Source organism: Python bivittatus, unplaced genomic scaffold, assembly GCF_059951505.1.
Source record: "Python bivittatus isolate LINGU-HERP-01145 unplaced genomic scaffold, Pbiv_v1 ctg000530_np1212, whole genome shotgun sequence".
In the NCBI taxonomy this organism is placed as follows: domain Eukaryota; kingdom Metazoa; phylum Chordata; class Lepidosauria; order Squamata; family Pythonidae; genus Python; species Python bivittatus.
In genome coordinates this window covers 5,877,751-5,902,830 of record NW_028277085.1, presented here as the reverse complement: position 1 = coordinate 5,902,830, position 25,080 = coordinate 5,877,751, and the positions used below count along the sequence as shown (strand labels likewise).

The following is a 25,080-nucleotide window of genomic DNA, read 5'->3' as shown; positions in this document are numbered from 1 at the left end:
ACATAAATAAGGCGAATAGGTTTTGCTCTTCTGTCCCCATCCACATTCCCTCTGTATCTCAAGCAGCCGCGGTGGAATGGAGGAAGTTAGTTTCTTTATTAGATTTGGAGGCCACCCAACATCAAAATGACTCTAGGTGGCTTACCATTTAAAACAAAACAAAACCACACGATAAAGGAAGAATCTAAAACTTCTGGGCAACGAGATCTCAACTAACAGAACACTGACAGGGCTCCAAAACCACCCTACTCAAAGGCCTGGGAGAATAGCCATGTTTTTTAGGACCATCTTTCGGGTGGGAGCTCCATGGATTTTGGAGGATGGGGGATATCCATCCAGGGCTCAAGCATTGAAGCAGGAAAGACACATTTCCTTGAAACTAGCGCACACGTGCTACTACAGGCATACCTCAGAGATATTGTGGGTTCAGTTCCAGACTATCACAATAAAGTAAATATCACAGTAAAGCGAGTCACATGAATTTTTTGGTTTCCCAGTGCATATAAAAGTTATGTTTACAGTATTCTGTAGTCCAGTGTTTCTCAACCTTGGCAACTTTAAGATGTGTGGACTTCAACTCCCAGAATTCCCCAGCCAGCTGGGGAATTCTGGGAGTTGAAGTCCACACATCTTAAAGTTGCCAAGGCTGAGAAACACTGCTGTAGTCTATTAAGTGTTCAATAGCATTATGTCTAAAAAAAACAAAAAAGTATATATCTTAATTTAAAAATACTTCATTGCTAAAAAAATGCTGATCACCATCTGATAGACTTGCTCGACGCAGGGTTGCCACAAACCTTCAATTGGTTAAAAAAACACAATATCTGTGAAGCACAATCAAGCGAAGTGCAATAAAACGAGGTATGCCTGTATACTGAAACTTGGGGGGCCTTTCCGTCAATGTTCAATTCTTCCTTTTCTAGCAACAATTCCAGGGCTGTTCCTTTGCACAATAAGACCTTCCTCTGAGGCCGAGAGGTCAGAAAAGTCCACCTTGGGCATCTATCTTCCCTGATAGGAAGATCGGAGGCAGGGGGCCACCATCGATAAGGCTCTGATGCTAAGTGGACTTCTGCCCGGCCACCTTTGCTCTGACGAGCCCACGATCATGCAGCCACACCATACCTGACGAGGGCGTCATAGGAGCAGCCACCAAACCGCTCACGTTAAAAGCGGCCATCTGTTGCATCTGTGCTGCTGCGATGGCTGCCATGGGGTTGAGGCAACTTCCTTGCGCGGCAGCCATGAGGGCCGCCTGTTGCTGCATTATCTTAAGGAAAGAAAGACACACATGGGGGGAGAGTAGGAAAGGGGGCCAGCCAGGGAAAGAGAGTGGAGGACAGAAGAAAAGGAAGAGGGGAAGGAGGGATGACATTAGTTTGAACTTTGCAGCTGAAGACAGATACTCAGGGACAATCTCCAAGGAAGGCCCTCCCACCCCCCAATGGACCCTGGGCATATTTGCGTTCTTGATGAAGTCCTAGTCATAGGAAGGGCTTCAAAGGACATTGAAATGATGCCTTCAAATGGCCAACAACCTTGACATAGCTTCTTTCATCAACCCTCACAGTGAGCCATGTAAAAAAGTCCACCCTAACCAGCTGGGCTAAGGCTAGGATGGGGAACTAGTGGTCCTCCAGATGTTGCAGAACTACAGCTCCCGGCATCTCTGTGTTTCAGCCATGGTGCCCCATGCTGATGGGGACTGGAGTGGAGAACAGATGAAGGCTACCAATTCTTCCCACCCTGTGGCCTCCTTCCTTCTAAAACAATCAAAACTAAGGTGAGATTTGAACCAGTTTCTCTGGCCTTTTTATTTATCCAAGTATATATGTTTGCTCTATCCCCAGGAGATGACCATCTATGTTTTGGTGCAAATACCACTTGTCTCCTTTTAGTTAATAATGCAGCAGCTTGTATTGGCCAGTGGAGGGCAGTGTTCATTGCTGACAATCCCAACAAGGGTGTGTGACATCTCTGACGATAAAGTCTCCTTCCAGTTGAGCTTAACTTCGGATGGGTTTTTGGCAGTCTCGTCCATGGGCTTATCCTTGCCATAACCTTTTTTTCTGCTCATGGTGGACATCCCATTTGTTCATTCCCCACCCAACTAGCACCTTCTGGCATGTCCAAATTTTCCTGCTTCCCCTTTATGGGACATAATAGCACCTTACAGTCAGGGTAACCAGCATCTCCTACCGCTTGTGTATATGCTCCGTAGGCTCCAAACTGGATCGTCATGGGATTAAAGATCCCCAGCTGTCCTGCCATTTGATGCATCCGCCGCAGAGTTCTTTCCTTGTCTGTATCGGCAAACTTCACAACTAAGCTGGAGGATGCTCCCTAGCAGGGGGAAAAGAGAAGCAGAGGCAGAAACAGAGAGAGTGGGGCAGATTGTATCCATCACTTCCATGTGGGTTGGTTTGAACTGGGGAGTCCTGTAAAGGAATCCTATGGAAGAAGGCAGTAGCAACACAAGAGGAACAATCCTGAAGATCATGGTGGCCCCTTTATTTGTGAAGCTCTCTTCTTTTGGAACCATACAATGCTATCTGGTATCAGACTTCATGCTGGTATCAGACTTCATTCACTGCCTTTCTTGAACAGGGTTTTAGGACACTGATCCTATGATTCTACTTTGTCCTTCCTGAAAATATTGTATTCGTGGAGCACCACAGTTTAAGGAGATCATTTCCTCTCACTTTTGCACACCACCTTGTGACAGCAATGACCCGAAGTGGGGCTTATAAAAACATCAAGTAAATACACAGCGTCTCGGTTCCTACATCATACTAAGCTATCATGCAAGAGTGGGTCACACGTCATGGCAAGCCAAGAGTAAACAAGGCACACTGTGGCTTAGTGCAATGTGCAGATCCAGAGTGGACAGTGTTTTCCTGCCACATCTCTTCTGTCTGCAGAGCCCATGCAAACAGGTGGAACCACACCTCATTTGCCCCTGGGGAGAATGGCTTAACCCAGGTACGCAGGAGTGTGCTTCTATTGTGGGGGCCAAGGACATTGGGCTGCTGAACGTCCAATCAAGAAATCACCCACCCCTGTGGTGGGAAAGGTGCTGCACCTGGTTGAGAGGGGCTTCGAGACCATGGACCTACATCCACGCAGTTAACCCCACCCCCAGCAACTCTTGCCTAGCCAGCACTTGTTGCTATCTGCCTATAAAGACCCAGATCCCCAGTCACCCAACTCTACCGACCACGATGAAGTCTGAAGCCACCAGACATGGACTTGACATTTGCAGAAAACCACAGGATTCCGAGATATTCTGTCTAGCCTGTTGTGTCCATGGAAACAATTGATGGGAGACCCCTGCTATCTCAACCAGACACTGACTCTCTATGGGTTCTGGCTAACTAGCTTTATTTAAGAAAACAACCCTTATCTTTATTTACAAGTAACGGAATTGATTTTGCCCCAGTAATGAAACAGCAACAGTCTGCCTGGGGGCTGGGGGAAGCTTTGAGATCAACATGCTAATCCTCGTAGCTACCATTTCCTGAAGCGCATTTTTAACCCCAGATTCCAGATGCACTATTTTTCCAAGGCCAGGACTGATTTTTAAATTTCTGTATTTCAGTCTCATTACAAATAGATTGAACATGATTACTCCTCCGTCCTACATTTCACAGCTCCCTCTTTCGACCATGTGAGAATTGGGTTATCATTTTCAGAGGTCTCCTGCAGGGTGTTCAGAGGGGGCTTGTGCACCTACAGCTTTGGGGTGTGCTCCTCCATCTTAGAGTGAGGGGTGATTTTAGAAAGGCTCCTTTGTACCTTTTGAAATTGGTCTTCCCCTTTTGATGTCAACAGACTCGAGTCATTTGCAACGAGCACATGCAATTGTTCCCCTCCAAACCCTGCTGGAGCCATCCTAGCTATTGGAGCTCACTGTCAGCCCAACCTCCTTGCAAGTGCTGATCAGTTCAATCCTCTTTTATAATCCCCATGACTCCTGGGGCATTGCTCCCCCCTCCTTTCCCTCTCACTCTCATTTAGAACTATGACCTTCATTGTTAATTAAATGGCAGTTTTCTCAAGCCGGTGATTCAATTACTCCTGACACCTGCTTGGAGAGCACAGCTGCTGATCAGAATAAACAGCAAAGAGTTATTTTTTGCAACAAGTGATTTGATCCCCAAGAATCTGATCCAATCACTAGGATGATAAATTAGCTGCTGATTGGATAAAGGGGGAGAGTGTGTGAGAGAGGGAGGGAGGGGAGGAAGAGGAAAGAAAGAAAGAAAGAAAGAAAGAAAGAAAGAAAGAAAGAAAGAAAGAAAGAAAGAAAGAAAGAAAGAAAGAAAGAAACCTTGTGGAGAATGAAGGGCTTGTTCTGCAGGACTTCCCCATGTTGGCACCCCTAGATATTGGTTTTGCAGGCAGATTAAAGAGAAAACCAAAGAACATGGCAGGGATAAAATTCTGCTTTCAATTGTGGGGACTCTGCTGACATGCTCCGCTACCAGGGAAGGAAGGAGAAAGGCCAAGTATCTCCCCACCTCAAATAAGTTGGGTGTGGGGCCCTGAGAGTTCCTTGAAGAAATGAAATATTTCACCCAGCCATTATAACTAAACCATCAACCAGAGCAGTGTTTCTCAACCTTGGCCACTTGAAGACGTGTGGACTTCAACTCCCAGAATTCCCCAGCCAGCAGGGCTGGCTGGGGAATTCTGGGAGTTGAAGTCCACACGTCTTCAAGTGGCCAAGGTTGAGAAACACTGAACTAGAGCTTACAAAATAATGCTGTTAATTCTCAGCCTGCTTACTTTCAAATCAGTTTGGAAATTAGTTCCATCAAAATCAGAAGGACTTGTCTTAAAGGAAGGAGCCTTTCCAGAAATCACTACATCTCAGTCTTCTCTCATCTGACTGTTGTCTACGCTGACTGAATAGATATCAACGTGTCCCTTTTGCCTTAGAGCAGGGTTTCTTAACCTGGATATGTAAACTTGGTTGGGAAAAAAAATCACAACTTTATTTTCAGGAACCTCTAGCTTAAATTACACTTCTTGTTCAAGAACACATGTAGGCAACAAGGTAATTTATGGCCACTAGACTCCAAAAAAGTTTGTTAACTTCAACAAATCTCACTATCTACAATTATTATACCCGAACAAAGGGTATAGTCTTGTTATTGATTTAATGGATTAATTCGGAGGCACATTTGCTGGAGTTAAACATTTTGATAACTCTGTTTGAGCATAATTGGTTTCCTTTGTCATACAATCTATAGCTATGTCTTTTATTTTATGCATTTAAATACATTGTTTTGAGAAGGAGCTCTTAGGTCCCACCAGCCTCTCAAAGGGTATAAAATGATTAAGCACCCTCGCCTTAGAGGAAAGAGGGTTAGGATAGGAAAGTTAAATGTGAAATACACTGTTACTTTTCTTTTCAGGAACTGAGTGGGACTTTGACTTGCAATGAGACTCAGATGCGTGGCAAAACTTTAATATGCCTAACTTAATATGTGGGACCATTATTAAATATGTGGAAAGTAATCATATTAAGATAACGTCATTTTAATTCAATATAATTTTAATTCAATGCAGATTAATTCAAATGGATTTTAGGTTTTGGATGGGCTCCACCTGCTTTTTAGATTGTGGTCCCTCCTGGGTTACGCGGTGGCCAAGGGTAGCTTGCCCCTTGCCCCTTGGGAGAATAAAGTTGTACACTACTGTGTTCTTCCCTCTGGATACGGCTTTTGCCCCACACTTACCGGCATGGTCTGGCTCCCGTGGAGAGTGCTAATGGCGGCTTGAGCTTCTGTGTGGCTTCCGTATTTGACAAAGGCACATCCTGCAGAGAGAGAAACCGTCAGCTTGGAAGCCGAGGGGCCTCCATTTTTGCATCCTTAGCAATAAAAGCAGCAGTTAAAATTCTTCAAGTAACCTTTCCTGTGCTCTTAGGCAGTCCCCATTCTTTATCGGAGGAACGATCCACATTTTTAAAAGGGCGGGGTGAAAGCAGCATGCATGCAAATAGGAGCATAGTCCAAGTAGTATGAAACAGAAGGAATATATATTCATCCAGCAGCAGAAAGGGCCAGAATTAATACACAAACACATCCTGAATCTTCTTCTTGTTCGTTCGCTTGTTTTGGAATGGGCTTCACCATCTCCTACTGACACAAAAGTAGGCATTTTTCAGGGACAATAACAGGCTTGAATTACCGCCCAACCCATGCGCATTAATTCAGATTACATCTCCCCTTTGCTCAAAGGAAGGCTGCTCCCAGCCAAACCTGCCGTAGACGAAAGCTTGACAGGTCAACCCTGCTGTCACTGTGGCCCAAACCCCAATCAAAAGAAGAATTGATTCAAGCCCCTTTCAAAAAGCTGTAGATGATAGGCAGGGCTCAGGCAGCAGAACAGCATGGGGGACATGTTTTGAAGCAGAAAGCAAGCCCTGGAAACCTGGGAACAGGATGGTTGGGTTTGTGTAACGTCTCAGCTGGGGCAGGTGCAAACCTAGGAGCTAGGAGTGTCAACAGAGGGGAGGTCAACCTCTGCAAGACACTCCCACCGTGGCACTGTCTGGTAGGTAAGTGCCAAAGAGATGGGCCTTGGACTGCAATGCCACGCCTGCCTTCTGGCAGATTTTGACCCCTTCTTGAGGATGTCCTTGCTAGCAGCTTTTGCTGCACAAAATGTTGAGGTGGGTCATCTTTAACTCTGGATTCATTCTTCTGTGGTTTAGTGCGTGGTGTGAACCTCAGCCATTCAGATAGGCTGTGGTTCAGGGCCTGATGCAAACTCAGAAATGGGGTTAAATCCATAACCAGATTAAACATGTGAGATCAGGGTAGATCCAGGTTGGATACTTCTTTGGACATCCAATCAATATCCATCAACCTTCTATGGTATATTGGTTTTCTTGCACAGTGCCTGCCACGTAGACTCCCAGTTGACATACCTATGGACCCCAAATCTCTTACCTTCTTTCTGCTCTGGCCCCACCCTCCAGCTTCACCTGCCCTCACCTTTACTGGCTCCATCGGGGCCTCGGAGGATGGTGCATTCTTCAATCTGTCCGAAGGGTTCAAAGAGTCGCCGGACGTCGTCCTCACTTTGCTGTTTCCCCAACATGCCTACAAAGAGCTTCCTGTCTTCTAAAAACAAGCCACCTCTCATTAGTAAGAGTAACAGAAAAAACCACAGTGACCAGAGCCACATGAAAGACAGCTGGATGGTGGCTGTGATGACCCAGGCCTGCCCAAGAAGCGAGGATCAGAGGCACCGTCCAGCCAGAGGACCTGCTCAGCTGAAACTGCCTCGGGATCCTCAAAAGGTGCAAATCTGGCTCATCACATTAGGAAGTAACTAGAATCAGAACCATCATCTCAAGAGCCCCATGTTTCACTGTAAAAATTAGTAGTTCCTGGTTGCATCCGCAGTTCTGCATTTATTTACTTAACTAATAGCTTATACTTGCCGGAGGTGTTTGGCAGAGAGGGCATCATTGCCCTACAGTCTTCCACCAACTATTTAAAGACACAGCCTCAGCAGAGTCTGTCATGGACAATGATACATTTCATTCTGCAGTCAAGTATTTATTGGCATGGATGCTGTCTAGAGATGATGGTCATCTCATGATGGGACTGCTGCAATGCATTCTAGATGGGGCTGCCCTTGAAGACCTTCCAGAAGCCACAGCTGGCTCAAAAGGCAGTGGTGCGAGTAATGACAGGAACTTCTTGTTATGCCCGTGTGTCATCGCTGCTACGCAAGCTGCATTGGCTTCCAGTTGACTTCTGGGTACAATTCAAGGTACCTCTTGGCATCTATAAAGCCTTCATGGCACAGGTCCTGGTGACCTGAAGGACCATTTATCTCCCATTGTTTCTGCCTGCCTGGTTTGCCCTCCAAAACAGCCAATGAGAATGCAGTTTGGCCACAGAACTGGAATCTGGGTTTATCCAGATTCCAGCCCTGATTTATGTAGCTGTGGTTTTCTGAATATTTTATTTCTTAGAATATTTCTTAGAATATTTCTGAATATTCTAACACTGGCATAGTTCCCACAACACACTAAAACAGGGTTCCTCAACCTCAGCAACTTTAAGATGGGTGGACTTCAACTCCCAGAATTGGCTGGGGCTGGCTGGGGAATTCTGGGAGTTGAAGTCCACCCATCTTAAAGTTGCTGAGGTTGAGGAACGCTGCACTAAAACATAAAGCTTGGTTTACAAATCACAGTAGCTGCATTTGCATGGCGTGTTAAGCCAGAACCTCATATGATGCATTAGCATGAGGTGGGAATGGAGTTTGAGTCATTCTCTGGGGCGGGGAAAGGCAAAGGAGGAATGAGAAGAAGTGTCTTGGATATCTGGAGCCCTGGACATAAGTATGAGACGGCAACATGTGGCGACCGGGCCCGACCTGGGAAGAAAATAGCAACAGGTGGACCATTGAGGTCACTTTCTGCATTGACTCAGATACCCTGATGGAGCAATAAACAGGGCAGGAAGAGCGAGAGTGGCAGATCTGAAGGTTACGTGAAGCGTCTCTCTGTGTGTGAGCATGTGTGCGTATGTGTGAGAGAGAGGGGAAAAGACTATTAAATAAAGTAACAAGCTCGTACATGGTTATGATTGACTACCCCAATAACCTACCATTTCTGGCTTTCTCAAGGATCATAAATAACCAAAACCTCATCGGAGCAGCTGTAAATAATGACCCGTTCATGATTATTGCCAGCATCCGTCTCCTGCAGCGCTCACGCCAGCATTAGGGTTTAATGGCATTTGACACAAGAGATAAGGGGGTCTCTCTCAGAACTCACAGCCTGGGAAATAAATAAATAACAGCCCGGCACGGCGGATGCTTTGTCAGTTGAGATGCTGAGAAAATTAGTTAAGGGACCCGGGGTCATATATCGTCTAGTTAAATATAAAGCATCTCTATTTGAAACCGAAGCAAGCCGCCATGACAACCGTTGTGTTTTCTTGGAGCGCGAGGCTGTGGCCTAGCTTCAATTTCCCAGACCTGCTTTCTTGTGGAAGGGTCTGTAGGGGGGTCAAAAACATCAAAATGGAGTCTGCCACCGTGCAATCAAAGCCCAGCCCCCTACTTTTAATGCCGCACGGCTGGCTGGGGAATTCTGGGAGTTGAAGCCCACACATCTTAAAGTTGCCAAGGTTGAGAAACCCTGCCTTACCCTCTTGGCATGCTTGGGTGGCTTCTGAGCACTTTCAGGCCCTGCTACCGATGCCTAATTTAAACCTCCTGTTTTTATTATTAAATTTTTCATATGGCGGGTTTTAGCCTTCCCTTTAATTTCCTACCATGCATTTGATGTAGCATCACTCGGGCATTCTGGGAAATTACGGACCTCGAATATTGCTCAGGGGTGCTGTTCCCAACTAGCGAGGCCCCTAAATTCCTCTGCTGGAGGGACTGCCTCAGCAAAAGAGACTTTACGGGGGGAGAACTCAGATCTAACCCTGGTTCTGCCTTTGTTGTGACAAGAGTCTTTCTCCCCGCTTTGCCCCCATATATGTTGTTCCAGCATGAAGGTAGTCATATAGCCAGGTAAGAAATCAGTTGCCAAAAAGAAGATGAAGATGTATCGGCTTTGGGCCTTCTACTTCATGGCCCAATCAAGTGGACAGCATGCTCAGTCATGTTGGTTAAAGACCCATTGGAGGCATTCATACAACACACCCAGCTTAGTTAGCCTGAACCTTAGTTTGTTTCTTTGTGGCTTAATGAGTTGTACAAACCCAACTCATTTTGTGAGGCTTTGCTTGGGTTCATTTAGCAACCGATTAAAACATGTCGCAGGCATGCAAATAAAACACGTGGCCTGCCAAAACACTGACACACGTGTCACAATGTCATCTTGCAAATGCTGCCTTTAAACACTTGCATCTTGATGCCTGATGCAAGTATGTGCATCATGCGCCAATATTACAACATGCTTACTTGCATCAGGCATCAAGATGCAAGTGCATAAAGGTAGCATTTGCATGACAACATCGTCACACGTGTATTCTCCTTTGGACAGCCTTGTGGGTTGCTACAGGGCCTGCTGAAGATCTCTAGGTTGAGTGTGAAGTGTTTTAATGTGGTCCAACAAGTTTTAATCTCCCGCTTCTTGTTCCCAACCCTGGGGATTCCCACAGAGGTCTAGATAAAAAGCTAGAAATAATCCCAGTTGTTTGAATGGTGATGCCACTCTTCTCATGGTAGAGATGGCTACTACCAGGGGATCATCTGTTCAGTCTGCTACCCTGGGACTTCCTGCTCACAGCAACTTCATTGCCATGTGCTGTTTTTTCCCAGGAATATCTATTTTTAAAAGACACATGAGTTGAGCAGCTTCTCAGTCAAGGTACTTCAAAATTGATAGTGATCCTTTGACAGCCCTTCAAACAGGTCTCCATCTATTCTTACACTGGATGTATCCCGTGCTCGCCCCATTTTGTCTGTCAGCTTCTTATTCCGTCTCCTTCTCTCTCTCTTTTTAAATCAGAAAAGCATGAAAAACTGTTGGTTCTTTAGAGGGCAAACCCAACTCAACAAGACTGGATCAGCTGAAATGGGAAGCTTTTGAGTCCCCAACTCTTGATTTTATTTTGATGGATTGATTGGTTTAGATTTTTCCCCTGCCTTTCTTCCAAACAGGGTTCATCATTCTTCCCATTTTACTTTCAAGCCTATAACTCTCCAAGGAAAGTCAGGCTGAGAAATCATGACTGGTTCAAAATCCCCAAATATGCTGAGTGGGGATTTGATCTAGAGTCTCTGCTCCTAGTCCAACAGTCAGATCGCTGCACCACACTGGCTAAGATTCCTATGAATCCCTTCACACACACACACATACAACACACTCTTTTAAAATCTTTTGAGAAAACAAAGATGTGGCCACCGAGGATCTGGACTGAATATATGTTTTTCATGTCCAAATCAACCATTTTATCCTACCACACCTGCAGAAGTGGTTGCTCCAGACTGCCCTTTGGTTTAGCTATCAACCCACAAGTTTTACACAGGTGAAAGATCTTCCTGCCATGCCCCTCTCCAGAAAAACCTTCAGGATCCCTCATGTCCAGACATTGGCAACCATGGGCTGAAAGATGGAGAATGTTGTCTCTATAGGAAGAGATTTTTTCCCCTCCTTCTTCTAAGAACCTGGCCAGAACTGCTATCTTGTTCTAGCCATTGATTTTTAATCCCTCACCAATTACATTCTGTAAGTGGGTAATTTATTTCCTAGTTCCCTCTGGGACACCTGGAGCTTTTGCTGGCACTAGCTGAGTTGTGTTTAATAACTACATCTCTTTCGGAATAGATTGTTATTTACCCTGCTCAAGCATCAGAGCCTGGGAATAAAAGACCAATCCTTGTATACATTCGGCTGTAGGCAGAACACTAGGGAATAAGGAGAAGGTGGAGAGACAGAAGAGGAGAGGGGGAGAAATTTCATTTGAGAAATCAACCAAGATATACCTTGGATACAAGCTGTTTAGGTAGCAAGAGTAGCCAGGAATCTGTGACTCTCCACTTGTTGATCAGCTACAACTCCCAGGAGCTCCAACCAGCCCAGGAGCTCCAACCAGCAGATGAACAGTGCTGGGAGTTGTATTTAGTAAGATCTGGAGGCCAAGAGATTCCTCATCTCTGCAGTCAAGGACTAGGAAATATAGTTATGGGATGATCTTCTGCAAGAAGAGGATGAACCCCCAACTCTCTCAAGTGCTGAGATACACCAGCAAGAGGAGATGCATTCAAATAGTCCCTGGATGTATAACTGGGGGTCTCCCACTTTGGGATTCTATAACCCCCTCCCCCCAATTATCAGGCAAACAGAGAGACATTTTGGGGATGGGCAAACTGTGCTAATGCCAACCAGCTGCCTCAAGTCTTCAGCAGTTCCCAAATGAAATAGCTTCTATACATGGAAAAGAAAGAGTTTAAAACAAAAACAAAACTTAGCACCCCCTAAATCCAAAATCCATCATGGTTTGACCCATGAGCTTTCAGTTCATATAGAATATTTTTCTTGGGAAAAGCAAGAAAGGAAAATAGAAGGGGAGATAGAAAGAGCAGACCTGCTCCCAGCCGTAAACATTTTGGGCTAGTGCTTAAAAGTCGCAGATGATGATGATAACAACAACAGTGTGGTTGCTATGCTCGGTGCCATACCAAAAGGTCTGAAAAAGCATGTCGGCACAATAGAAGAATCACAACTAATTAATTACAAAAGGTTGCATTACTGGAACAGTGGATATATGATGATGCTATCTTTAGCTGTCCTAGATCTTTGGAAAGGATCTGAGAGTCAAACATATCAAATCCAGTCAGAACCATCTGGTAGACTGTGTGTAAACAGCAATAATGCCAATACTACTACTACTACTACTACTACTACTATTACTACTACTACGCCAATTACCTGCTTACGACTAAGCCAATTGCCTACTTATCAACAACTTTCAAATTGCTAATTGGTGCTGTAGCCGATGCAGTCCAACAGCATCTAGCTGAAAACATGCTCTTTCCACCTCAGCAGAAAGGAAACTGCCCAAACAGCAGAGGAACAAAAGACCAGCTCTTAATCGACAAGATGATTTTGGAAAACTACAGAAGAAAGATCAGCTTGAATGTAGCTTGGATTGATTACAAGAAGGCATTTGACTCCCTGCCACATGACTGGAGTTTGGACTGGACAACTGTGTCACCCTTACCATCAACAGGGGAAAAATAAATAAAACTGAAGGAATCAAGATGTCTTACGGAAATAACATCAAGAGTCTGGATGAAGAAGATCACTACAAATACTTGGGCATCCTTTAAGCTGACAACATTAAGCACACTGAAGTCAAGAAGAAGGTTAATAGTGAATACACCACGAGAGTGAAGAAGATCTTCAGTCCAAACTCAGTGGAGGAAATACCATCAAGACAATTAACACCTGGGCAATTCCAGCCCTTAGCTACATAGCTGGAATAGTGGACTGGACTCAAGCAGAGCTAGAAGCCCTCGATAGGAAGACCAGAAAAACAATGACAATCACGCCCTTCATCCATGCAGTCATGCTGACAGACTCTACTTACCAAGGAGCATATTTGGGCATGGAACGTCGCAAGTACACCAGACAGTTGATGAAGAAAAAAGGGCATTAGAAGAATATCTGAAGGACAGTGAAGAAGATGCACTGAAGCTAGTACACCACGAAGGCTTACTGAATACCGAAGAGACCAAACTAGCCTACAAGAAAGACCAAATGAAGAATAGAAAAGAGACAGGGCAAGACAAAATATTACATGACCAGTACACACACACACACACACAAATTAGCAGGCAAAGCAGATAACAACAAGACCTGGCAATGGCTAAGAGCAGGAAACTTGAAGAAAGAGACAGAGGGTCTAATTTTGGCTGCACAAGACCAAGCCTTAAGAATAAATGCATACAAAGCCAGAATCGAGAAGACAGCAACAGACAGCAAATGCTGCCTCTGCAAAGAAGCTGAAGAAACAGGGGACCACCTAGTCAGCCGCTGCAGGAAGATTGCACAGACTGACTACAAACAACGGCATGACAAAGTAGCAACGATGGTGCATTGGAATATCTGCAAGAAATACCATTTGCCTGCAAGCCAGAACAGGTGGGACCACAAAACAGACGAAGTAATAGAAAATGAAGAAACAAAAGTGCTCGGGGACTTTAGAATTCAAACAGACACGCACCTGCCACGCAACACCCCAGACTTAACAACTGTTCATAAGAAAAACAAAGAAGTCTGGATAGTGGACATTGCAATGCCTGGAGACAGCAAAATAGAAGAGAAAGAACTGGAGAAAATCACAAAATACAAAGACCTGCAAATAGAAATAGGACAACTGTGGCAAAAGAAAGCAGAGATAGTACCAGTAGTAATAGGCGCCTTGGGTGCAATCCCAAAACATCTGGAGCACCACTTGAAGACCATCGGCATTGACAAAATCATCATCAGTCAATTGCAAAAGGCAACTTTACTTGGAACAGCTCACATCCTGTGACGATACCTTTAACACCACCAAACAACAACATCTGGCTATCCCAGGTCCTTGGGAAGGACTCGATAGTGGACAAAAGTGCCAAATCCGGTCTAAACATCTGGCTGACTGTGCGACCAACCATAAATAGATCCACGCAACATGAGACCAATTTGCATTTCTTTTTGCTAACACTGATTGCTTTGTTCTAATTGAAAATGGAAATGATCTTAGGGTGCATTTGGAGGGCTGTTATTTTTGGCAAGGATGGCAGAATTGTTTCCTCAAACCGAGGGCGAGATGGTGGCATTTATTTAGGTAGGTAGCTCAGGGGAGACATTAATCATTCACCCTCCTCATGATCTGTGATATTGAGAGTGCTGAGAATTTCCTGTCCCGTTCTCCAAAGCCTGATGCTTCTGGTAAAACTTAAGTCTGGTTCTGAATGCTACTCGGGCTTCCAACTTGTTTTTGGATTCAGGTACAGAAGAAAATCCCAATTGTTCCCCTAGAGGGTGCTAGTCAGCCATGTACAGCAACTCGGAAGCCTTTAACGCGCTCTCCGAAGGGCGGGCGGGTGTCACTGTGTGCTAAGCCTGGATGTTATACCCAAAGTATCATGGCCAAATGAGAGCAAAACCAGGGCGGAATTCAGCTCAGGTGTGCCCAGAATGTCTAGCTATTTTTATTGTCCATTCTCCATTCTCATGCAAATGTCTGTTTGAATATAACGCTGACTCGTAAATACTTCCAGGTATTGAACAAAGAACGGCGACCACCGAATGGGCTTAAGTAAACCATAAATCTCTCATCACCTTGGAGCCAAGGCTAATGTGTAGCTGGGGTGAAACCCTTAAGGCTGCACTTCAAGAAATGGGTGGGGCCAGGAGAAAAGCTATAGCTCACTGAAGTTTCATTAAAATTCAGTGTGTGCGTGTGGGGTGGGTGAGCTGACAGAATTCTAGAGTGGAGCTGTTGTGTCCTAAAGTGCCTGGAAAGTTGAAAGATCAGATTGTCTGTGTGGCAATCTGAGCCATCAGTGAGTTCTTTTCTGGTTCCAATTTTGCTTTTATTACCATTGCATCAAAAAGGAGGGGGTGTTCCCATTGGGCTCCAGCTCAGACACTGCTCAGGGCTCAACCTGATGGGTTTCAGCAACATAACTGTGCCTGCTGCCACAAAACTAGGTTCTTTCCTGCATAGGTTGGCTTAATTGCTCGAATGCTCACTGCTGTATAAACCACAAACTGTGTTCTTGCCTCTAAGGTCAATGGCCAAGTATCAAAAGTGCCAATTTAAATGTAACCAGTGGAGAGGTGGCTATTAAAAAATGCCACCGGTCTGAACAGAGGCATGAAAGAGAAGTCCAAGCTCAACCAAACCTTGTGTTACAGTGGAGGAGAGGATGTCAGATGCCAAACATGGGTTTTCAAAGCATTTCAAGGCTTGCAGCTAACCTAGGATTCTGCACCTCTATCAACTAAATGGTCTCCTCCTCTGTATCATTCTTACCCAAGCGGCTACTATCTGCAAATTGCAAAGATTTGCAACATTCCTATTTTGCTTAGAATCCTACAATCCTAGACTTGAAGGGTCAACTAAACCCATCGACTGGACTTTCCTGTTCAGGGCTGGTGTCAAAATTCAAGCATCCAACACAGATAGTCCTCTAGCCGTTCTTTGAACACAAACAGCAAAGGGGTATCCATCATTTCTCTGTGGAATTGGACCCTGAGTAGAATGACTTTCACCATTAGTAGGTTCTTTCTGAAGTTCTAATGGAATTTGCCTTCCAGGAAATGAAGGGCATTATTCCAAGACCTGACAATTAATTAATTCCAGTTTTTTGTTTTTGTTTTTAAAGGAAGGAGCAGCTCCTTAAAGACAGGGTAACTACGGTGCTCCAAGATCTTAATTTGATTTGAAGGACCCAGGCATGATAATATTAAGGGAATATGGTTCCTCTCGGTCTGGTGCTATTTTTCTCTATCTGGACTGCTTTGTGGGGTGTAGAGCTCAGGACCTGTATGGTGGCCTAACCATAGTGGCTATGTAAAGGGTGGGATAATAATACCCATCTGCCATGATCACACTTGCAGAACCCACCCAGATGTGGACCTTAGAGTTGCAGGCCTGAACCACATTTGACTGTTTAGCACCATTTCTCTAAATTGCCATTTGGAGATATACATTCACAATGAACAGGGGAAACAGTGACCTTTAACTACCCAGAGAACTGAAAGGTATGCTGGGGCGGCCCAACAGCTACCATGCTTGGCTATGTTCTGGAAGTCCTGTAGCCTAGTTGGGTATATGATTGTTTCTCAGGCTCACTTCTACTCCCTGTAAAATAGGAACAATTTTTGTGCACCATTTATTCCAAGAATGAATGGCCCTGGGTTCGCTCATTCATTCATTCATTCATTCATTCATTCATTCATTCATTCATTCATTCATTCATAACATACTGCCTGTTTCTGACCTCAAGCCCCATGAGAGAGAAGAAGGAAGTGGTCATAAATGCATGCTTGTCTTCCTTGGCATTCTTCATGTTGGGCTTCCAGGCACAATGAAACAGCTGCACCCTAAGACCCTAGTAAGTTTGCCTTCACAACAAAGGATGAAAACGGTCCCATCCATCAATTGCAAACCAGGATGAGACCAACTCTGATTGAACACCGTCTCCCTGTTTGCTAGCATTTTTTTCAAGAAATAGCAAGAGAAAGAGATGTGTAAAAGCCTCTGCTAGACTTAGCGGTGGTCTTTCAATTTACTTTCTACCTCCTGATCCTCCTCAAATGAAAAAAAAAATGTTCAAATGTTTTGCAATTTCACCGCATTACAGCCATGCCTCCCATTATCCTCCAGCTGAAAAAAGGATTCTTGCTCTTGCTAGATGGCCTGACTTCCTTCCCAGTGGCATTTAGTAGATCATCATTGGATTGTGTCATTGTGTCTCACTACCAGTCCCCCTCCCCCAGAAAGAATTCTGGTGGAGCAGTGAGTGTCAGCTGCCTCTAGACCAAACCCAGATACAACACACATTTTTTATCCCGTGGTGTTCCCATGCTGCAGTCATACAGGTGAGCTACCTCTTCCCACCTTTCTATCTTGTGGGGTTCATGGAATGCTGCCCCAGTCCTTCCTGTAGCTAAAAATTACAGTCTGAATGCCAAGTCAAGAGCTGGGGAAATTAAATGGGGTCTACAGAAGACAAGAAACTGCCCAATACTAGCCACTCTCTCTAAATTCTTCCTTGGAAAGCTAATTTGGGGGCAGGCAGGCAGGCAGTCTCTTGCCCTCTAGATGTGTCAGACCAAAGTCCCATCCCCAGGTTGGCAACACTAATACGTTACAATTATAGATTGGAAGTTAGTTGATAACAGAGATGGCAAAGGAGTCCAGGATGGAGCCCTAAACATCATCAAGAGGTTCCTTGGAGATGATTTAACCCAACTCTGAAGTGTTCCCTGCACCACCAACTGGGGAAACCAGCTGAGCATATAAAAGAATGCCTTTAAAAAACAAAGTCACCTACCTCCTCGGCCTTCGCTATCTGCTGGTTTCACTTGGATTGGACGATTCATCTGCGAAAGGAAACACAGGAATGATTGGTTAGAGTCTAAACTTGTATAGAGCTGTCCCATGTTCTAATATGAATCATCTTTCTGAATTGGAGATCCAGGTTTAGATGACATCTATGGGCATCTATTCGTATGAGCCCATAAAGATGGCAGAAATTCAGCCTTAGGGCTCATTCTCCCGGCAGCACATTTGTTGAAAGAGAAATTGACTGGGCACCATGATGAAACAGACTAGCTGTGTTTTGTAGTTCCATGCTAGGACCAACAGGTAAGAAGTGACTAGGGAGTGTCACCACAAAACAAAGATCAACAATAAAAGATCAAACAATAAAATAAATCTGACTATGTGCCATAATGAAACAGAGAAGATTGGTTTGGAGTTCCAGAAAAGTGCCAGTGGGTAAAAGTCAGGCTCATCCAATTTAAGACAGAAAGACCACATCCTACATTTTGGTAGGATAACTCCTAGGAACTTTTGCAATACCTCTGAATTGGCCCTTTTTCCCTAAATCCCGTGTCAAGGAATTAACTTGAGTCTACACAAGCAATTATTCTAGGTCTGCCCCAATCTTTAGCTTTTCCATCAAACTTCATACGTGCAACATAATTTTGGAATGATGGTCCATTGACCTTCATTTTCTTAATGGAAGGCAAATGTTTGCTACCCATCTCACAACTAGTGTGATCTCAACAAGTGGCAACCTTATTCCCCCCAGTGTGAAGCTTTAGACAGATCAGACATTATCATCCTAGATACAAGAGGAAGATACTTGAAAGGTTGGGAAAAGCTTGCAATTTATCCAATGCAAGAAAAGAAAACTCTGAAAAAAATTAGTAGGGACAGAAAACAGCCCCAGAGTATTGACTGTGGCAGGGTTCCCACACCACAATAATATGTGATCTGTTTGTTTTTGGCTTAGCACGCCATATGAACCCAGCCACTGTGGTTTATGAACCGGGCTTTATGGCTTAGTGTGTGATGCGAACCCAAGCATTTAATAAACAACAGTTAAGCAAACTGTGGCTTAGTGTAATGACTGAAGCAAGCCTGTATGTTGTGTGAATATAGAAACTAGTCCCAGGGTGGGTGGGTGACGGAACGGAAAGAGCACCCTGAAAGGTGGCTTGGCTAAGGAGCTGGCCAGAACGTTGAACCAGAAACTGTCCACATGGCAACACTTTATTGCAAGCATGACTTCTTCCATCTAAGCCACTTCCTAAGGAGGCGGGATTGTAGTAGCTAAAAAGATAAATGCTACATTTATAGCCTGAAACATCAAGCTAAGAGAGTAACAGGAACTGAATACACAAGCCTCCAGGGTATCACCGTGTTGTTTGCAAAGCCTTCTCTGTTGCCGTGGTGAAAGATGCTTCCCCAGCAACTCTCGACCGGATATGTGCAGCTTCTCTCTTGCCTCCCTTAGCCACCTGACCACTCTCCTCCTGCCAATCAGCCTGGCTAATTGATTTGTGTATTAGGAGACATTGTTGATGGCATTTGATGGCTATTAAAGTCAATTAAAGCTCCTTTGCCTCATTGGGGTGACAGATTAATGGATACTGATGCATCCAATCATGTATCAAGCACTTGCACACAGACACCCAGACATCCGTACATCCCACTCTCCCCACCTGACAATCTCAGAGAAGCCCACACACATACACCCAGCATGGCCAGAACGCATGGTCTCTGGCTGCACGCTTTGCTGGAAGCAGTTTTTGGACCTTGGATTCAGGAACTAGTTAAGAACTGGCTTAGCAGCCCCGAAGACTAGAGGGTACAGGCCACCTACACCACCTTTCGGCAGCCTGGCATCCTCTAGCTATGTGAGGCCTGCAATTCACAGTATTCCAAGGCTAAGCATCTCAAAATATGGAAGGTCCAAGGTGGGGAAGAAAGTCTTCTATTTCTGATAGGCGTTGGGTGTGCACAGAGAGTAAGGAAGATGACCTTGATGGACATATGCAGGAATCATTGCCTAGGCGAAAGGGGCTGAGACCTGTTTTAAGTCCAGAAGACCCAGATCCCATTCAGAAGTGACTTGGGCAGACGCCTCCCTGATTCAGTGGAGTAGAAGGAGGAGGAGGTCCAGCACAATCAGACTTGCAAGATTCTGTTATTCTAACCCACTTCAATCAAAGCAGTTTTAGCCTTGCCGTGGTGTTGATTTCCTGGTCTGCTCTACCTAGCGGGGCTGATGGTGTGTGTCTGAAATCAGACAGTTGGCTAAAAATACTCACCTGAGTATATGGAAGTAAACCTAATATCTGGTAATCAGAACGTACTGAAAGTGGAACTTGTTTCCTATTCTTATTTAATATTTATTGATTTTGCAGATTTCTAATTTGCGTCCTGGCTTTTAGCACCCCCAGTATTGCCCCTTTTGCCTGAGGCTTACAGACCAGCTGGTGAAGGAACAACAGCGACAAGTTAAGTTGCAAACTTCTATGCTATTCTTTGGCATCACAAGTTTCTGCTGCATCTTGGCAAGGGAAGCTACAATTTGGCAGACTAGCTTACATCTCTTGGGAAGAGTCAACTACTCAATAAAGAGTCAATTCCTCTCTTAATGATTGGGCTTTGCCAAGCTTAACAAGAAGGACTTTTGTCCACTTTGGAAAGCGGAATGGCCTGGCTGAACCAGGATCTGTCAGGAGGCTGAGAAATGTGTCATGCAGAATAATCAGGGTGGGGTGGGTGGTGCAACTAGATGTATCATAGAGTTATAAAATAATAAAAGATTGAAATTGGAAGGTGTCTTAGTGACCAGCTAGTCCACCCACTGCTTGGTCCAGACTCCACACTATGGCATTCAACCACAGCATCCCTGACAGATGGTCATCAAATTGCTTCATAAGTACCTCTACAAAAATTGGCCTCAACCTATTCCCACTATCTGATCTTCCATACTTTCAGGAAGTTTCTCCTCTCAGAGATTCTGCCCCTGTGTACTTTGTCAACCCAACTGCTCATCCTGACCTATAGAGTGGAAGAGAATATCCTTCTCCACTATGGCAACTTTTCTGATATTGGAAGACAGCTATCATGTCTCCTCTTCATCACATCAAGGGATATCACATTTGGGGACAACAAAATTGGTTTATTCATTATAAACTTTTTTTTTTTCTCCAGGGAGCTTAAGCAGTGTGCATACGTTTATGACTTGGTTGGGTGCTCTCCCATTTTTTTCGCACCTTGCACATAGAAAACTATGATATCAGGGGAAAGACTTGGCTAAAATTCTTTTGCTTGGCTAACTAATTTTCCATTGGTAAGAGATGTTTGATAGTGGGAGGAGTCATCAATGCTGGAATTTCATATTGGCTTTCTGATGTGATCTAGTCCTATACAAAAATGACATTCTGGGATGGACAATGCAGCCCTTACTTCTGAATCATACACCTATGGGCTGGAGGAGATCAGGTAATCATCCAAACAAATCTTTGCCAACCTGGAGTCTTTTGTATGTATCTGGGATTATAGTTGCCAGAATTCCCACTGTTCTTACTGCTGGCTAGGAATTCTGGGGATTGTCACCTGGAGAGAGTAATTGTCAAAAGTTGACCAAGTTTCACTGCCCATTTCTTTTCCCACCCTGCAGGTTATCTCACGCAACTTGCCAGTGACAAATAGCAAGAGCAAATGAGAACTAAGCCAGCCCTTCAGATAACAACTTACATCTAGCTCTGCATCTTGTCCTTCTTGCCACCACGTGAAGCACTAGAGAGAACACAAGACTAGAGAGAACACAAGATGTGTCACTTTTAAATGGATGATTCTTTCTCCAGAAGTCTACCTGGTATCCAAGTTAGCTTCACAACCTTTTCTTTCCAAACCATTTTCACACTTTTCTTTTGGTGACCCAAATTCAAAATGACTACAAAGAACCTAAGAAGAGTTGGGCTGGATCATACAAAAGATCTATTCTGGCCACCTTGTTCAGAGGTCACTTCAAGGTGTCTGGGAGATCCAGAACAGGAGCACAAGGGCATTCACCCATGGTTGTTCCTGAACAAATCTTCAGTTGGAAATCTATCACTTCTCGCACAACTGGTGCTGATCCTGACAAGTAGCCCACTGATAACAAAAAATCACCTGGACTCCTAAAGACACTTAGCTATAGCTTAATACAGGTTTTCCCAACCTGGCCATCCTTCAGATATCAGACTTCAACTCCCAGAATTCCCTAGTTAGCAGAACCATTGCTGAGAACTCTGGGAATTAAAGCCTACACACCTGGAGGTTGCAAGGATGGGAATCCTGGTTTTGATACTTCCTTTCCTTCTTGATCAATATGCATGAAGATGGGCAGCCCACTCACCAGCTGCCAGCCAACAAAGTTTGCCATGAACTTCTTGTCCGCCGGAGACCAATGACAAATATTTCCTTTCAATTACCCCTGGTTCATAAAGCTAATGCTTGTTCCAAGCGGCGGGCCGTATCTATCATCCCTCAGGCGGCCTCCTCACTACATTAGTTTTATGGGCCTGCGCCCTTGATGGGCACGTTGAATCCTGCCAGCGATAAGACTAACAAATTAGTCAAACTGACACCAAGGGGAGTTTTTACGAGACCAGGCTCCAGCCTGTCTCCTGCCAACTCTGCTCTTTGACTAGGGAATGATTCGCAGGGCTAATGGCAGATCCAGTTGCACCAACCTTTCCTCAAGAAGATCGGTCATCCTTTTCATGTGGAGAGTGGGGTAACAAGTCCTTCCCCGGGTGAGAGAATTCTGCTTTTGCACATCTAAGGAAGGAAATGGTCAAGGGCTTCCTAGGAAGCAGCAGATAGTAAAGGCTTCATGAAATCTTTATTTCCAGGTGGAAGCACCCAAGATATCAGTCTAGAAGCCACCATGAAAGGATCCAAGACGAAAAAGGAAGAACAAAAGAGATCATGGACAGGCACACACTCCTTCAGTTGCTTTTGCTTGTCCCATACTCCGACAACAATGAAATCAATCAATAAAATTCAGACTTTCAGGAAGCACGCAGAGCTACACTAAAATAAGTTGTTGGCTTTGCCACTACAATGCCAGAATCAGTTAAAATATCCATGGTCCTGAGAGTGAGAGAGATGTGTGTGTATCTGCTTGATGTTATGTTATACATTTATGATATTATTCTTATTATTATGAATCTATGTCAATAGTCATTATTATTGTTAGTCGTGTGTTTATATTTTTGATAAATTTGTGTTTATTGTAATGCATAATAGGTGTTATTTTATGCTGTAGGCTGCTTAGAGTCATATGGCTGGCGCAGCATTGAAGCATTTGTAGCATAAATATGCATGTACAGACTCACGTGCACACCCACATTCTGTGCCAACAACTGGGAAACTACAAACAATTCTGTTTTCCTCCATGTCTATTTCTTTCTTCAGAAAAATATGAAAACACAAGACTTTTTAAAAAAAAAAATTAGTGCATTGAGAATAGCTTACATTAATCAGGGTAATGCCTTATCATAACTTATTAAAAATGTAAGTTATTTATAATGTAAGTTATTACCCTGATTAATGTCAATGTAGCACTTAGATATTCTTTTCAATGGGGAAGATGCACCCTTTTGGGAGGAGAGCTGTGTTCGTCGTGGGTAGCCCAAAATCAGGAGTTTGATAGCACTTTTTCCATATAACACACTTCATGAAAAGGGCTAAGTTTTCATGAGTCTCTATGCCTCATCAAAGCTTATGCCTTTAATAAAAGTTGTAAATCGGAAAAGGTGCAACACCGAGCAACTTTGGCTGATCGTGAAAAAGAGCATTGAACCTAGTTTGTATTTGGATAAAAACGCTACTGGGGAATTTCAGGGTGGTGGGCTAGACCAGGAAGACAGAAGAGCATTCCCGAAGAGGCCACAGCAAATCACTTTTGGGCTGTGGTCAAGAAAACTTTCTGGAGAAGTTTATGGAGTCTCCAGGAGTAGGGCTGATTCAAGAGAAAATTTGCTTTCCTCTTTTCCTCTTTAGGGCAGTGTTTTTCAATGCTGGCTGGGGAGTTCTGGGAGTTGACGTCCACACATCTTCAAGTTGCCAAGTTTGAAAAAGACTGCTTTAGGAAAAGGCTTGCATCTCTGTGGGGGAAGAAATAATTCCTTTAAAGAGGGAAGTCTCCCTGAGCAAGGAAAGGTCTTTGGTTGAGGACAAAGTCTCTTTGGGGCAATGAAGTCTCTTTTCCCATTGCAGATGTGTGCGTTTATCTCATGGAAAGGCACAGGGACAGGACCGCGTGCCTTGTGTCGAAGGCCTACCAAAAGTTAGCAGAGAGAGGTTTGCTTCATTTCAGGCCGCTCAGAGGGCTGAGTTGTCCATGCATTTGAAGCTGGAGCAAAGCCAAGCACTCTCACCACACACACACACACACACACAGACACAAACACACAGACAGATTTGATGCGTGAGTCTGCGTTTGCGTGCATCCTCAAAACAACCCAGCCCTCTATCTGGAATCTTCCCTTGTTTCTTCAAGGGGAGATGAAGCTAATGGTTAATCAGGAATAATTATTTCTCCCTGCGTTTGTTTCTCCAGCTCTGGTGTTCCCAAAGGACGTTTCCCAAATCCTGTTGACAGAGATTACATTGGCAGCAGGAGAGAGTCTCTGAGGAGATAAGGCAGCCTGCAGGCAGCCCGTTACAACACAAGGCAGCACACAAAACCACGGGGAAGATTCAGGTCCACGAGTCAGCAGGGAGCAGGAGGAATCGGGATGGGTAGCCCAGTTACTCCAATGACAGAGCTGAATTGTTCCCTTTTATCAGTCTGTGCCAGTCATCCCCAGTCCGGCAGCCTCTAGAGGTCTTGCATCTCAATGCCCATCATCCCCAGCCTGTCTGGCCAACATCCAGGGTACGCTAGGTTGGAGATAGCTGTCCTAGGCTCTCCTTTTTGTTTGAACCTCATAACATAAGGAGACTTGCCCCAAATCAGTTCCTTCTAGGTGTCTTGGGCTGCACCCTCCCCAACTCCAGCTAGCCTACCCAACTGGATGAGGATGATGGGGTTTGTAACCTATCACAACTGAAGGGGCAGAGAAGGCCAGGTTGGATGGCATGAGGGTTCCCTCTTGAAAGGAGACAACTAGCTTGAGGCTCTGCAGAGATGTTGGTAGCGTGGCCCTTTTTATTAGTAGGATTGTAGACTACTCTCTAATGCTGTGTTGTCCAAACTTGGCCACTTTAAGATGGCATGGCTGGCTGGGAAATTCTGGGAGTTGAAGTCCACTCATCTTAAAGTGGCCAAGTTTGGACAACACTGCTCTAATAGAATTGGGGGAAACAGCTCTGGAGTAGGCTAAGGATGGGGCGATACTTGTTTATGGGGTTTGCTCTGAACCCTAACAAAGAACAAAGCAAAACCAGATATAAAATAGGAACTCTGGGGAGATGCAAAGAGGAGGATCAGAAGGGAGAGATAATTACTTCCTGCAAACCCCACGAGTGATGATCTGGGATGAGCTGCAGTTACAAATATATTGTTCCATCT

At 44.6% G+C, this 25,080-nt stretch overlaps 1 protein-coding gene across 1 annotated transcript in view; it reads right to left on the bottom strand.

Annotated features, from left to right (window-relative positions):
• CELF6 (CUGBP Elav-like family member 6) overlaps window positions 1–17,591 on the bottom strand; it is a 32,889-nt gene extending 15,298 nt beyond the window's left edge. The window contains exons 1-5 of the mRNA XM_025164420.2: window positions 17,548–17,591; window positions 7,008–7,136; window positions 5,745–5,824; window positions 2,200–2,343; window positions 1,126–1,270 (exon numbers count right to left, since the gene is read on the bottom strand). Of these exons, the coding sequence (XP_025020188.2) occupies window positions 1,126–1,270; window positions 2,200–2,343; window positions 5,745–5,824; window positions 7,008–7,113 (475 nt within the window). The 5' untranslated portion in view covers window positions 7,114–7,136; window positions 17,548–17,591. The remainder of the gene's footprint in view (window positions 1–1,125; window positions 1,271–2,199; window positions 2,344–5,744; window positions 5,825–7,007; window positions 7,137–17,547) is intronic.
• Between the last annotated feature and the right edge of the window lie 7,489 nt (window positions 17,592–25,080).